This window comes from Phacochoerus africanus, chromosome 3 (genome assembly GCF_016906955.1).
Source record: "Phacochoerus africanus isolate WHEZ1 chromosome 3, ROS_Pafr_v1, whole genome shotgun sequence".
Lineage (NCBI taxonomy): Eukaryota > Metazoa > Chordata > Mammalia > Artiodactyla > Suidae > Phacochoerus > Phacochoerus africanus.
In genome coordinates, this window is record NC_062546.1 from 27,476,983 (window position 1) to 27,492,957 (window position 15,975).

Genomic DNA, 15,975 nt, shown 5'->3' on the forward strand with positions numbered 1-15,975 from the left:
CTCTGCTGTCTCCCTAACAGCTATCACTCCCCACCTCCCAATGGGAGCTGAGGCCCTCCCGTCCCGAAAGCCAGGCATCCCTGCCCCAGCTTCCCCTGCAGTGAGGCAGGGGCATGGTGCCCAGATTTGGCCAATGGAGCTGAGGGGGAGACTCCCAAGAGACTTTTAGGAAAGGTGTTTCTCCCTTTTGGGAAAAGAGGCTTTGGAGTATACACCCTTCCTCTTGCCTTTGGACACTGTGACACAAGGTGATGCTTGGAGCTGTGGCAGCCATCTGACCACATGGGGACAACAATCAAAGAGGAACCAGTCCAGAGTCCTGAGAGCCACTGAACAGCTGAACCGACCAGTCACCAGGCCACACTCCTTACTATGGGGAATAACAACTCACCTATTGTTCCTACCACTCAGTCTGTTAATTTGTTACTTGCAGCCTAATGCCTCCTAATGGATACAGGGTTCCATGACCCATTGCCTGATCTTTATTGGTGTACCCTCAACACAGAACAGTCAGGCAGTGGGCTCAGTGTCACCCTATGAGTGGGAACATTTCCTCATTCAGTTAAAGTTTATGTAATCCTCAAGAACAACCATATAAACATCTATGATTCCCCATTTTATATTGCCAGTCTTGAACTCCAGATGTATTCATATGTCCAAGTTCTATGTCCATACACCACGGCCACAGCAATGCCAGATCTGAGCCATATCTGCAACATAACGCTGCAGCTTGTGGCAACACTGGATCCTGAAAGTACTGAGTGAGGCCAGGGATTGAACCCACATCCTCGTGGACACTATGTCAAGTTCTTAACCCACTGAGCCACAATGGGAACTCCTACACCTTTTGTTTCTTTTTTTTTGCTATTTCTTTGGGCTGCTTCCGTGGCACATGGAGGTTCCCAGGCTAGGGGTCTAATCAGAGCTGTAGCCGCTGGCCTACACCAGAGCCACAGCAACACGGGATCCAAGCCGCGTCTGCGACCTACACCACAGCTCACGGCAACGCCGGATCATTAACCCACTGAGCAAGGGCAGGGACCGAACCTGCAACCTCATGGTTCCTTGTCGGATTAGTTAACCACTGCGCCACAACGGGAACTCCCCACCTTTTATTTCTAATCTTCACAACTACCTCTGCAAGGCAGACACCATTACCTCTATTTTTCACAGATGAAGGACTAGGGTACAAGTCAAGCGGATTTCTCAAAGTGTAATAGTTGATGGGGACAGGACTAAGACTCAGGACTATTTATTTAAAAATTCAGGGACTCTTAAATCCACCTTGCCTCCTCTCTCTAGTGTTCTGGCTGCAGACACCCTAGGAGAGATATCCCAACCAACAAGGAACAGAGAACATTATTACTGAGTCCCAGGCAATCTTCGTGCACGTCTTTGTAATTCCCCTGATCTACTCAGTGTAGGGTTTTGCCCATAGGCATCGGGATAAATTTGTCAAAGAGTGAAGCACCCACTACATGCCAAGCACAGAGGTAGGCAGTGCAGATGCCCCAGGGAGGAACACAGACATGATTTCTGGCCTCACAGAGCTCAGTCTGGTGGGGAAAATATCAAACAAATATATAGTCATCAATGGTGATGACTGCTGTGAATGAAACAGACCGGGTATTGCAAATGAGAAGCACCAGGACATGTATAGTTTTTAGATGACTGGGCGGTGGGGTACAGCATGAAATGAAGCTGGAGAAGTAGTCAGGGGCTGGACCATACAGGATCTGAAGGCCACAATTAGGATTTTGGGATTTTGTCCTAATTATGCTGGGAGACCATTAAAGAAGTGGAGAAGGGATAAGATCTGGCACAAGTTCTGGCCACAGGTGGAAAACAGCCTGTTGGAGAGAGAGGAGGCTGATCACTCCACTGCACCAGCGAGGTAAGACAGGATATTGACCTGGGTGTGAGTGGAAGCAAGGTTAGAAGTAGGCAGATGTGGGGTATGTTTTGGAGTCAAATGGCCAGAACCCTGTGACTTCTTGGATGTTGAAAGGTTTGAGAGCAGAGAAAGGGCCAAAGAAGCTCGCAGGTTTCAGGATTGAGAAATTGGATGGATCATGTGCCTTTAACTGAGATGGGACAGGCAAGGGGAGGTTGATGGTTAGGGTCAAGAACTCAGTCTGAGCAGGGAGCCAGGCTGGGCCCTGGAAGCAGCCCCAAGCCGATGGCCCCTCTCCTACCTGGGTAAGGGATCCGGCCGTAGGTAACGATCTCCGTCAGCAGGATACCAAACGACCAGACGTCTGACTTGATGGTGAATGAGCCGAAGTTGATGGCTTCAGGAGCTGTCCATTTGATGGGGAACTTGGCCCCTGTGGTTTGGACAGAGCAGAGTCAGGGGGAGTCTGGGGAGCAGTCAGGGCTAGGTCTCTAAGGGCGAGGGACAAGGACAGCGGTACAGCTGCCAACATCTGCCTCCTGCAGAGCTGCGACTTCCGTCAATCTGGCCTCCATGGAAGCAAGGAGCATCCATGCTGAGGACAGATGGCTAAAATGGGCAGGTGGGCAGAGGTGCCTGGAATGTGACGAGAACTCACTCTCTGAGGCCACCTCATTGATTCAGCTGATGTCCTGGTGAACTGCAACTCCTAAAAAGTGGGGTCCTAAGAGGTCACAGGAGCTTTGGGGACAGCAGAACTTCCAGGGACTTTGAGTCCAGGTCCCAGCTGATGCCTCTGCCTCCTAACCCCTGGCAGTGAGGGAAGGGAAGATTCGGTCTTTGGCGTCTGAGGTTTCCCCCAGTCCCCGGGTGTCCACCGCTCTAGCCCTCCCCTCCTTCCATCTGGCCCGGGACGGGTTCAGTTAACCTTTGTGAGTGATTTCTATCATAATTCCACTGAGGTTGGTGAATGTGGCGTGTAGGGTACGTGTTCAAATTTGGAGTCTGTTTTGACCGCTTTATGATTGAGTACCTAGTCAAGTTTTGAAAATCCTCTGTGAGGTTTTTTTTTTTCCCCTATCCCTTCCTTCCTTGGGCTTGAGAGAGTTTTTTTAATTCATGCTTGTATTCTCCTGGTTTAGCAATTATACTTTCTATTCTTATTCTTTTAGTGGTTACTCTTAGCTTAGATTTTTATTGCATTGTAACAAACATGAAATATAAAGTGTACAAATCTTTCATACACAACATGATACATGTTCTATATGTATATCCCCTCAGAATTGCCACTCAGATCAAGATACAGAATACTTTCAGCATCTCAGAAGGTTCCCTTCTGCTCCCTGACATCTGACATCTAGCACCATAAGTGAGTTTTGGCTGTTTTTTTTTTTTCTTTAGGTTTAATTGAGATACATTCACAGACTGTGTAATTCACCACTTAAACACTTAAACTGTATAATTTGGTGGCTTTTAGTATATTCACAAAATTGTGATATATATATATATATATATATATATATATATATATATATATATATTTTTTTTTTGCTTTTCAGGGCCGAACCCACGGCATATGGAGGTTCCCAGGTTAGAGGTCCAATCAGAGGCACAGCTGCCGGCCTACGCCACAGCCACAGCAACACAGGATCCGAGCTGCGTCTGCCACCTACACCACAGCTCATGGCAATGCCATATCCTTAACCCACTTAGCGAGGCCAGGGATTGAACCCACAACCTCATGGTTCCTAGTCAGATTCATTTCCCCTGTGCCACAATGGGAACTCCACAAAATTGTGAATTTTTAAGTATTTTCATCATCCCTTCCCAAAACCAGAGCAGTCACTCCCCATTTCTTTCCAGCTCCCCACTCCAGCCTAGGGTGGAGTTCATCTACTTTCTGTTTATAGATTCGCTTGTTCTGGGCATTTCAGATAAAATGGAGTCATACAATATGTGGTCCTTATGTCTGTCTTCTTTCACATAACATGATGTTTTCAAAGTTTATCCATGTTTAGGATATATTAATACGTCCTTCCTTTTATGGCCAAATAGCACACTGTTGTATGGCTGTATCACATTCTGTGTATCTGGATGTTAGGGTTGCTTCCCCTTTTTGGCTGTTAACAATAATGCTGCTGTGAACCTTCACGTACAAGTTTGCCAGTTTCTGAATTTTCTATAAATGGAACCATCCCGCACGTGCTTTTTTGGTCTGATTTATTTCAATATCAGGCCTGTGAGAGTCACCCATTTTTAGCAGGTGGCACTCGTTTGTAACTTCTCATTTCTACATAATATTATATTGTGTGTACCACAATTTTTTTCTCTTTTTTAGGGCTGCACCTGCAGCATATGGAAGTTCCCAGGGTAGGGGTCAAATCTGTGCTGCAGCTACCAGCCTCCCCCACAGCCACAGCAACTCGGGATCTGAGCTGTGTCTGCTAACTGCACCACAGCTTGCGGCAATGCTGGATCCTTAACCCGCTGAGCTAAGCCAGGGATCAAACCTGCATCCTCATGGATACTAGTCAGGTTCTTAACCCACTGAACCACAAAGGGAACTCCCTATACCACAATTTAAATATCCATTCTACTACTTAGGGACATTTAGATTCTTCCCACTTTGTTATGCATAAACTTGCTCTTACTCTTAGTTTTGATGCGATTTGACTAACTCAATCTAAAACTGACCAGGGTCACTGGGGGAGACTCTGTAGCCAAGACACTATGTCTGGAAGGAGTCTGCCCAACCTGTAACACACGGAGGATAATGGGACAGACCTTCGCATCTTACCCATCACTTTCACAGGTCTTAACTCACAACCCACCCAAGAGGGCCCCGCAGGGCCCTCAGCAGCATCGCCTACCTTCCCGAGCTGTGTATTCATTGTCCTCGATGACCCGGGCCAGGCCGAAGTCAGCAATCTTGCACACCAGGGACCCAGACACCAAGATGTTGGCAGCTCGGAGGTCACGGTGGATGTAGTTCCTCTGCTCGATGAAGGCCATGCCTTCTGCAATCTTCACCCAAAACAGAGATACCCTTATGCTCAGATCTGGCCCAACCCAAGGTGGGGGTCCCACCCAAAAGCAGAAGAGTGTCCCAGTGTGAGACGGCTGGAAAGTACATGCACCAGCTCCCACCCCCCTTTTTTGTGGGGGGGTCCCGGGCTCAGATGGACATTCTCTGTCTACCTAGCCAGGTGGAGGGGATCTTCAGGGCCTGGGTCAGTTTGGGGCTTTTCTCTAGAGTTCCAAGGCTTCAAGAGAACACTTGGAGGAAAAAGCATTATTTTTTTATTTTATTTACTTATTTATTTATTTTTGGTCTTTTCTAGGGCCGCTCCCGTGGCATATGGAGGTTCCCAGGCTAGGGGTCTAATCGGAGCTGTAGCCACCAGCCTACGCCAGAGCCACAGCAACATGGGATCCAAGCTGTATCTGTGACCTACACCACAGCTCACCACAACGCCGAATCCTTAACCCACTGAGCAAGGCCAGGGATCGAACCTGCAACCTCATGGTTCCTAGTTTGATTTGTTAACCACTGCACCATGACGGGAACTCCAAAAAACATTATTTTTGCACACACACACACACACACACACACACCCACACGAGGGCTTTCATCCCTATCCCCCTTTCCGGAAACAACCTAGGCTCACATCATATTCTGTTGCATCTCTCTCTTTTTTTTTGAGGGAGTGCGTATTGGGTGGGTTTTTTTTTTTTTTTTATAAGTTTAGTGAAGTATAGTTAATTTACAAGGTTGTGACAATTTCTGCTGTACAGAAATTGTACAGAATTATACAAAGTGACTCAGGAGTTCCCATTGTGGCTCAGCAGTAATGAACCCGACTAGTGACCATGAGGATATGGGTTCGATCCCTGGCCTCGCTCATTGGGTTAAGGATCTGGCGTTGCCGTGAGCTGTGGTGTAGGTTGCAGACGTGGCTCAGATCCTTCATTGCTGTGGCTGTGGTGTAGGCTGGCAGCTGCTGCTCCGATTCGACCCCTAGCCTGGGAACTTCCATATGCTGCAGGTACGGCTCTTAAAAAAAAAACAAAAACCAAAGTGACCCAGTCATAAACACATATCTCTCTCAGATTCTTTTCCCACAAAGATTATCACAGAATACTGGGTGGAGTTCTCTGTGCTATATGTCTGCAGTATCTCTGGTGCCTCCCTCATCCTCAAGCTGGGATAAGGAAAGTTCATTTAGTCGCTCAGTAAATACCTTCTGAGTGTCTCGTGGGTACGAGGCATTACTTGTGCAGGTGGGGAGCCAGGCAAAGTCCCTGCAGGTGGTAATAAGTACCATAAAGAAAGGATAAAGCCAGTATCAGGACAGGAAGTGTAGAGGGCTGTTTTGGATTGGGTGGTGAGGGAAGGCTGTTTTGTGGAGGTGAACTTTGGGCAAAGATCTGAGTGATGATAATAAATGTGGCAAATTAAGAGCATTCCTGGCAGAAACAGTGCCATGTGCAAAGGCCCAGAGTCTAGGAATGAGCTTGGGGATTCATGGGACGGGCGGCTGAGCAGAAGATGCCACAGGGAAAGTGGGGGGAGTTGAGCTGGAGAGGGTGCTGCTGTAGTTTGTACTAGAAAAGAAGTTGGGAGTTCCCGTCGTGGCGCAGTGGTTAACGAATCCGACTAGGAACCATGAGGTTGCGGGTTCGGTCCCTGACCTTGCTCAGTGGGTTAACGATCCGGCGTTGCCGTGAGCTGTGGTGTAGGTCGCAGACGTGGCTCGGATCCCGCATTGCTGTGGCTCTGGCGTAGGCCGGCGGCTACAGCTCTGATTCAGCCCCTAGCCTGGGAACCTCCATATGCCGCGGGAGCGGCCCAAGAAATAGCAACAACAACAACAACAACAACAACAACAACAAAGACAAAAGACAAAAAAAAAAAAAGAAAAGAAGTTGGTTTGCATTCTGAGCCTGAAGGGAAGATAGGAGGCTTAGAGCAGGAGAGTGCCATGGTTGATGTGTATTTTAATGTCATCATGGCTGCTGAGTGACTAATAGACTGTGTGGAGGATTCTTATTCACAGTGGGGCCTGGGAAACCTGACACAAAGATGGGGGATTTTTCCTTAGAGATGTTGTTCACTTCTAAGGGTTTTTTTGCATTAACTCTCATAAAGAGGTTTATGATTAACCTTCGGAAACTTGGAAAAAAGCATTTATAGTTCATAAACTGGCCTTCCATGTCCTTGAGCTCGAGCCAGGCATTATCACTATCTCTGTTGTACAGAGGAGGGATGCCTTTTTCAGATCACACTGCCAGGGAAATTCATTTTTTTTTTTTTTTACCACCAGGGAAATTCTGACTCAAACCAGTCTGTGGGTTTCCACTCCCAGTGCCCCATGCTGCCTCTAATTACCCCAAACTCCAGAGCTCTGGAGAACTGCAGCTGTATACAATCTGGTGAGATTATCTGGGGAGGTGGGGTGACCAGCCAGACCAAACCAAGGCACCAGCCTCTTCAAGGGTTGAGGTGAGTGGATGGTGCACTTGTGGAAAGTGGCCAGCAGGGGGCACCTGTGGCCACTGGCACTGAGGTCTGAGGCTCCCAGTTTTTCCAACAAAACAGTGACTTTCTGATTCTGATTTCGGTGGGATGGGATGGAGTCTTGGCCTAGAGGGTGGGGAAAATTTACAAGGAGTTCTTAGAAGAACAGTTAGAAGAACAATGTCTATCGCATAAATGGCAGATGTTGTAGCTTTTTCATTACTCCTAAGATGATACTTAAATAGGATTTGTTCTCCGTTTTGGGGGATGTCCTACTGATGCCAGCACAAAAAAACTGAACCCCAGAGAAATAACTCACTGGCCCAAGGACTGGAAATCTGACAGCCCTGCTCAGGGTCTGTGTGCTTCTCCATTACTCTACCTGAATTTTTGGCACAGAGCAGGCACTAATGCTGGGTACCATTTTTTCAGTACCCAGGGGCAGACACACATGAGCCCATGAGCTCCGTGGGACAGGTGGGACTAACCCCACTCAGGAGACAGCAGACCATAAGGCCTAGGTGACTCTGGGTTGGACCAGCTCAATTTGAGCCCACATCCCTGTGGTCTCGAGCAAGCTACTTCACCCCTCTGTGCCTCACTTTTCTTCTCTGTAAAATGGGGACAACAGAACCTTCTTCCATGGGGTCACGTGAGGATTAGTACTCTTAAGTTTACATCAGGGGCGTAGAACAGAGTCTGATACGTAAGTATTCACGTCAGTGGCCAAAATGATTGCGGGAAGTGGTGCTCAGAGAGGTTAAGCATTTTGCTCAAAGCTACCCAGGCAGAGCTGGGGTCAGTAGCAAAACTCTATGTGATTCCTAAGCCCCTGTACGTCAAGTGTTGCTTCTCAAGGGTTTGTCAACTACATGAACAGCAGATAGGTTTACTGGGTTCAGGGCTGGTCTAAGCACTGGCGGCTGATGAGGTGGTAGGATTTCATGACCACCAAGTGGGCTGCCATGATGTCAGGCGTTGGGATGTGGATTTGCTTCTGAGAGCATTAGGGGAGAAGCACAGAATCAGCTGGAAGGGCCTGTAGAGATATTCCAGCTTAGGGCTCTTCACACTGAATCCAGCTGATAACCTCAAGGTCACTTTGAGGATTGGGGGACCAAAAAAAAAAGGCCACCTCCTTCAACCAGAGCAGCTCTGTTTTGACCTATTTTAAGTTTTTGGCTGCTCTATATGATTCATTTGACCAACAGAGTTATGGTTTAAAAAAAAAAAAAGGAAAAAAAGCTTGCAAACTAGAGACCCATGGAGATGTCCAGTTCCCTGATTTAAAGGGGCTGAGACCCGGCGTGGATCTGAGGCTGTACAGCCTCTCTGGGACTGGAGGTGAAGACCAGGCCCCCAGGTCTTCCTTCCTGCCCCCGGGCTCTGAGTCTACCTTTGCTCCTGGAGGCACAAGGGCCTGGAACCTCTTGCCCTCCTGTGGTTTCTCTTTTCCTGTCTATGTAATGTGGAGAATGGCCCTTGCCCCACCTTACACCCAGCAAGGTTTCTGCCAGTTAGACAATCATAGTTCAGCAACAGGCCAGACTATTGTTCCCCCAGAGGGCCCAGTGACAGGAAGATACCAGGCCTTGATTTCCATATGCCCCTGGCATTCTAGGCTTGAAGGTAAAGCCTTTTTATTATACCCCTGCCCCGTCCCTCCCCAGGATTTGCATACCCAAATGAGCTCTGCCTTAGTCATCTCCAGACTGCCCAACCCTAGGCCCAGGCGCCCATCCCCCTTAGCATCTTCCAAGCGGCAAGACATGCCCTCTTCATTTTTGCCAAGTCCAGGCCCCAACTGACCAGGCCGAGTTCTTATTTTGCCCTTTGGGCGTTGATATAGGCTGTTTCTTCTGCCTAGACTACTCTTCCCTCTCCTTTTCAGCTGCCTAACTTGTACTCATCCTTCAGGGCTCAGCCTCGAGATGGCTTCCTCTGGGAAGCCTTCGCGGATTTCTCCTGAACCAGGCTGACGTCTCCAGCCGTGTACTGCCATAGCACCCTTTCTTCCCCTGTTTTCCCACAGATCACAAAGAGTCAGAGAGGAGAGAAGTGAGAAGCACTCAGGCTGGGGGTGAGAAGAGCTGCAGAGAGTGACGGAAAGATGAGAAAGAAAATGGGGTTTTAAGAAGCGTTTCTGTGATCTGTATACATTATTAATTTTGCTGGGTATGGCATTCTTTTGACAGTGAGCATGGACCACTTTGGTCATGGCTCTCTAAGAGACTCAGTTGTTTAATAACTGTCAACCCTAAGAGAACAGCGATACTTTCCATTTTGTTCACTGCTGTACCCCCAAAGTAACACAGTAGTTTATTTATTTATTTATATGTATATGTTTTGCTTTTTAGGGTTTCGCCTGTGGGATATGGAGGTTCCCAGGCTAGAGGTTGAGTGGAAGCTGCAGCTGCCTGCCTACGCCACAGCCACAGCAACATGGGATTCAAGCCACATCTGCCACTGACACCACAGCTCATGGCAACACCGGACCCTAAACCCACTGAGTGGGGCCAGGGATCAAACCCGCGTCCTCATGGATCCTAGTTGGGTTCATAACCTGCTGAGCCACAGTGGGAACTCCCCAGTAACACAGTAATTTAGGCAAGCTAAATTCATTGCGCTGGGCCTCAGTTTCCTCATCTGTACTTCACTTTCTCTCTATGCCTCAATCTCCTATTCTGTAAAATGGGATGACAGTTACCTACCTGTGGCCAGACTGTTACATCAGTGCTCCCAGTGAACCATGCCTCTGGGCTTCATGCCCTTGTGCAGTCCCTCCTATGCTGACTCTGGTCTGGGCCATGAGACTTGCTTTGGCCAAGGGGATATTAGCAAGCACGATGCAAGCGGAGGCTTCATGGGCGCTTGCTCATTATGGCGAGGTTCCTAGCAAGACTCCCTGTTGGACCCTCGTCACCATGAAGTAGAGGAGCTCTGGTTGCACTATTGAGGGATGTGCGGCCGTTGAAGAGAGACCCAGAAGATGAGCCACCCCCTTGGACATTGTAGCCCCAGGCAAGCTCTCAGCAGACTGCATCCACAAGAGAGACCTCCATTTCACCATGTGGAGCCAAAAAACCACTCAGCCAACCCCAGTCAATCCCACAGAATCATGGGAAATAATAAGTTGCTGTTTCAAGCTACTGAGCTTTGAAGAGGTTGCTTACAAATGGATGGATAACAAAAATCTCACCCTAGAAGGTTGATGTGAAGACACGTGAATTAGTACATAGAAGCCACATAGAGAAAGGATACTTTGTTTTCTTTTTTTCTTTTTTTTTCATGGCCACACTCACAGCACGTGGAAGTTCCCAGGCCAGGGACTGAATCTGAGCCACACCTATGCCAGCAGCTGGGGTACCACCGGATCCTTTAACCCACTGTGCCGGGCCGGGGATTGAACTTGTGTCTCTGCAGCGACCCGAGCCGCTGCAACTGGATTCTTAACCCACTGAGCCATGGTAAGAACTCCTAAACAGGATACTTTTATCCTGAGAACTCAATAAATTTTAGCTCTTGTTGTCATTATTATAGTATGTGATCAATAAACATTTGTTGAATAAATAGTTGGATTCCTGTCCTCCTCCTCCATCTTCCCCATTAGATTCTCACCTGGGCCGAGAAGTCGATGAGTTTTGGCAAAGGCTGCTTGCTGCCTTCTTCACTTTTCAGGAAGTCAAGCAGGCTGCCTGTGTGGGGGAGAGGGAAGCAACATTTACTAGTCTCATGACTTTAGTGTGTGGTTAAGATTGTTCACAGTGATGGATTTAAGTGAAAATATTTATTTACCACTCCTAGTGTTTGAGAAATAGAATTTCAGCATTTAAAAAATGACCTTGTGATTGCTAGACTGGTTCTTTGTCCCAGATACCTTTCTGAGCCTGGATGACTGGGGGCCATGGTTTTATAAGGCTGGCAAATAAATGATAAAAACTTAGAGATTTCAAATCACTCCAAATGGAGGTCATGTGAGGAGTTCCTGCTGTGGTGCAGTGAGTTAAGAATCCAACTGCAGCAGCTCAGGTCACTATAGAGGCACAGGTTCAATCCCAGCATTGCCGCAGCTGTGGCATAGGTCACAGCTGTGGCTCAGATTCAATCCCTGGCCCTGGGAACGTCTATATTCTGTGGGTGTGGCTATGAAAAAAAAATGGAGATTGTGTGAGATGTTTCTGTATATTGAAAAATGGGTAGGGGCTTCTCGGATCGTGTGTAGGTGGATGGGGGCAGCCTGGAATGGATGCTTTGCCAACTCTTAAGGGATACGTTGCTGACTCTCTTTTCTGGAGCACTGGTCCATCCAAGGAAGGTGGCTGATGGTGGGTGGAGCTGAAGGAGTCACGCCCGCCTCTAGGGCTCACAGTAAACCCATAGAAGCTGCTTCTCCTATCACCCATGGGGGTTCTGGTGCTACCCCCTCCCTGTGGCCCATGGGCTCCCCTTCCCCTGACATCCCCCCAACATGCTTTCATCCCCTTAACCAGGAGGGGGCTGGGCGGTTGCATGTGTGTGTGCTCAATGAGTACTTGTCAGAAGGGCTCCTGGCCAGACTGGGGGCATCTTGAAGGCAAAGGCCATGTCAGAGTCTCCTTGGAGTCTGCCAGTGACCAGTAAGAGCCACAGCCCACACCCCTCAGCCCCCAGCATGCAGCACCTTTGGCCATGAACTCCGTGATGATGTAGATGGGCTCTTCCGTGGTGACCACCGCGTGCAGCTTCACCAACTTGTCGTGCTGCAGAGTTTTCATCAGGTTAGCTTCTGCCAGGAAGGCCTCCACAGACATGCTCCCGGGCTTCATCGTCTTCACGGCCACCTTGGTGTGCTTGTTGTAGGTGGCTGGAGCGGGACGGGGCGCAGGGAAGGCAGTCAGGACCGATGCTCTTTTCCCACCATCCCGAAAACCCGGCTATAGACCGGCCTCCTCCAGAAAGCCTTCCCTGCCCTTCTCAGTCCTTAGAGAGGGAAGGGGAGGCACGGGCTTTGGCCTCAGACAGATGTGATCTGGAAGGGTGGACCACCACTTCCTAGCTCTGTGCCCTTGGGCAAGTTACTTAACCTCTCTGAGCTGTGGTTTCCTCATCTGTAAAGTGGAAATGATCAGCACAGCCTTCAAAAGGCTCTTGCAGGGATGAAAGAAGAATCTTAAAACATCACTCGGATTAGGTCACTTGCTTACACACACTCACCTTTGCTTTGTCAACACTTATACACACACTCCAACTTTGCTTAAAATGTTTTACTTAATCTTAACACTGTCATCCAATTAAATACCAGCTTTATCAGGGTCCACAAGGCCCTGCGTAATCTGGCCTTGCCCACCTTGCCTCATCATCCACCAAGTCCCCCTTGCCTTTTGTGCACCAGTCAGCCTGCACGCCATTCAGTCCCTCAAGCATCCAGCTCCCCCTCCCCCCACAGGGACTTTGCACATGTTGTTCCCTCACCTCACCCCCACCCTTCCCCTGCTTCATCTTGTCGATCTTGTAAATCTCATTGTTATTTATGTTTCCATTTTTGCTTTGGCTGCCAGGAAGCTCTAACCCAGATTTGAGGTCTTCCTGTAGTAAGAGTCTAAGCCCTTATATAATATTTTTTTTGTTTTCCTGCATCATCAGTCCAATCTGTCTTACCTTCCTCACCATACTTTCTCTGCCACATTCTCTTATTTAGTGCCTGGAACATAGCAGGCTCTCGATAAATATAGTTGAAATACATAGATTTTTAAATGCATTTTTTTTCCTGGCTGACCTGTTTGCATCTCTCTAAGTTGTCTTTGTTCCCATTAGGAACGTGGTGGAGTATAAACACAATGCGGAGCACCAGGCACTGGGCCAGGCATTGCGTCTACCCCACAGTTCTGCAAAGCAGGTTTTGCTATTCTCAGGTTATTAGAGGCAGGACAGCAGGGGTGGAATATGCCTTTTGGGTGCTCTGGCATTTCTTAGCATGGTGCTGGGCACATGGCGGGTACTCAGAACAGCTCATTCATCAGCTGTCAACACTGAACTCACCTGGAAATCTCCAAGCTATACTTCCACATTCTTTTTTTTTTTAAGGGCCTCATTCGTTGGCATATTGGAAATTCCCAGGCTAGGGGTCATATCAGAGCTGCAGCTGCCAGCCCGTGCCACAGCCACAGCAATGCCAGATCCAAGCTGCATCTTTGACCTATGCTGCAGTTTGTGACAATGCCAGATCCTTAACCTACTGAGTGAGGCCGTGATCAAACCTTCATCCTCACAGACACTAGTGGGGTTCTTAATGCACTGAACCACAATGGGAACTCCCTACTTGTGCATGCTTAATTTTCATCATCCTAAGAGATGCTCTGGTTATCTCAATCCCAAACTGTCCCAGCTCCCTAGGAGGGGGATGGATTCCTCATCTGGGACCTCTGCTTCCCAGAAGAGAGTTTTTGACCCCAGGACAGGGCTAGCCTTAAAGGCAAATCAGTGTTTGCAGGGCAGGACAATTTGGTTTGCTATCAGAGGAATTGCTCCTTTATGGCTGCTATTCAAATCTCCCTTCAGCCCAGGACAGAGTCACACTTTGCCTCAGGCTGTTCCCGGAAGCAAGGACCTCCCTCTCCCCTCCCTGCCCTGGGCCTGGGTCCTTACCCAGCCAGACTTCCCCAAACTGCCCCGCTCCAAGTCTCTTCTCCATCTTGAGGGACTCCCGGGGGATCTCCCAGGCATCTTTCTCCCAAGGCTTCTGGGGCTTGGAGGACACGCAGGGCACGGTCAGCTTCTGGCAGAGCCCGTCGCTCCCCTCTGGAACAGAGCCCCTGGTCAGTCGAGGGTGGTCAGCTCCAAGCCAGGCACGAGCTTCCCCTTGGAAGCCTCCCTGCTTAGTCCTTGGCATTGGGCTCATATTCCAAACAGTTCCCCCTCCCTCCACCCGCCTGGGGGACATTCCCAAGAGGATAGGTGAGATGCCCTCCTGCTCAACAGACCTAAGACTTCAGGAGACTCCAAAGCAACTATTTATCCAGGGAGGGTCAGGAAAACCTCAGCAGCCTCCCAGGCCGCAGTGCTCCCTCGAGCGGGCTTCCCGGGAGCCAGGCAGGCACTGGGAGGCAGCCTGGGCGGGACTCACTCTTGTAGTGGGCCACCAGCTCCTGCAGGGTGTTGAAAGTGCTCCGTGGGGAGATGTAGAAGCCCCCGCTGTCCAGGGTCCGGATCTTGTAATGCTTCACCGTGTCCCTGTGCTGGGGGTCGTAGTCTCGCACGGACAAAGAGTAGCTCCCTGGAAGGGCGGGAGAGAAACCCCGCAGGAGTTGGCTCAGAGGCTGACCACCCCGTGTCAGCACACCTGACCCCCTGTCAGACCACTGCAGGCACTGTCCTGGCACCTGCACAGCAGAGTATAAGGTAGGAATGGGCTGTGGAGTCAGGCTGCCTGGGTGCTCATCAGGCTGCTCCATTTCCAGCTGTGAGACCTTGGGCAAGTGACCATACCACCTCTCTGTGCCTCAGTTTCCTCGTCTATAAAATGGGATTGGTCATAGCTCCTTGCCTCGTCACATTGCTCGATGGTAAAAAGAAGTAATGCTTGTACTCAGGATTTAAACGCTCGGTAGAAGTTGGCTGGCATCATCTTCATTATTATTTCTTTTCTTTATCTTCTTCTTCTTCTTCTTCTTCTTCTTTTTTTTGCTTTTTAGGGCCACACCTGTGGCATGTGGAAGTTCCCAGGCTAGGGGTCAAATCAGAGCTACAGCTGCCAGCCTACACCACAGCCACAGCAATGCCAGATCTGAGCCACATCTTCGACCTACACCACAGCTCATGGCAACGCCGGATCCTTAACCCACTGAGCGAGGCCAGGGATCGAACCTGTGTCCTCATGGATACCAGTTGGGTCTGTTTCTGCTAAGCCACAACAGGAATGCTTTCATTATTATTTCTTTATCTATCTGTCTATCAATCAATCAATCAATCAATCAATCACAAAAGCCCAAATTCCACACCACTTTGGTAAAAAGTAAAAAAGTAAATAAGTGAACAAACAAAAAATTCTAATCTGATTATCCTGGTAGGCCCAGTGTCATCACAAGGGTCTTTATAAGAGGAGGTAAGAAGGTCAAAGTAGGATAGGAAGTTGGGGTTGGAGAGATGTGAGAAAGGCACCACTGGCCAAGGGATGCTGGTGGCTCCACAAGCTGAAACAGGCAAAGAAACAGATTCTTTTCTGAAGCCTCCAAGAGGGACCAGTCCTGCCGACACCTTCCCTTGAGCCCAGTGAGCCTGATTTCAGACTTCTGACCTGCAGAACCGTAAGATAATTAATTTATCTTGTTTTAAGCCACTGAGCTTATAATTTGTTACACCAGCAATAGGAACCTAATACACACGGCCTCGTAGAGCTGAAACACACACCTCTTTCGGCCCATGGCCACAGTTCTGCCACTGGTGAGCTGTGTGTCCTTGAGCAAGTTACTAACCCGTCTCTCAGTTTTCTCCACCGCCATAGCGCTATGTCATAGGATTTGGGAGGAGATTTAAATTGTTGCATGGGGAGTTCCTATTGTGGTGCAGCAGAAATGAATCCAACTAG

The 15,975-nt window shown here is 48.9% G+C and overlaps 1 protein-coding gene across 2 annotated transcripts in view; it reads right to left on the minus strand.

Annotated features, from left to right (window-relative positions):
* The window catches only part of HCK (HCK proto-oncogene, Src family tyrosine kinase), a 42,563-nt gene that overhangs the window by 541 nt on the left and 26,047 nt on the right, over positions 1-15,975 (minus strand). For both annotated transcript variants that reach the window (XM_047771361.1, XM_047771360.1), the window contains 6 exons: positions 14,515-14,664; positions 14,037-14,189; positions 12,073-12,255; positions 11,031-11,107; positions 4,765-4,918; positions 2,196-2,327 (listed from right to left, as the gene is read on the minus strand). In XM_047771361.1, the coding sequence (XP_047627317.1) occupies positions 2,196-2,327; positions 4,765-4,918; positions 11,031-11,107; positions 12,073-12,255; positions 14,037-14,189; positions 14,515-14,664 (849 nt within the window). The remainder of the gene's footprint in view (positions 1-2,195; positions 2,328-4,764; positions 4,919-11,030; positions 11,108-12,072; positions 12,256-14,036; positions 14,190-14,514; positions 14,665-15,975) is intronic.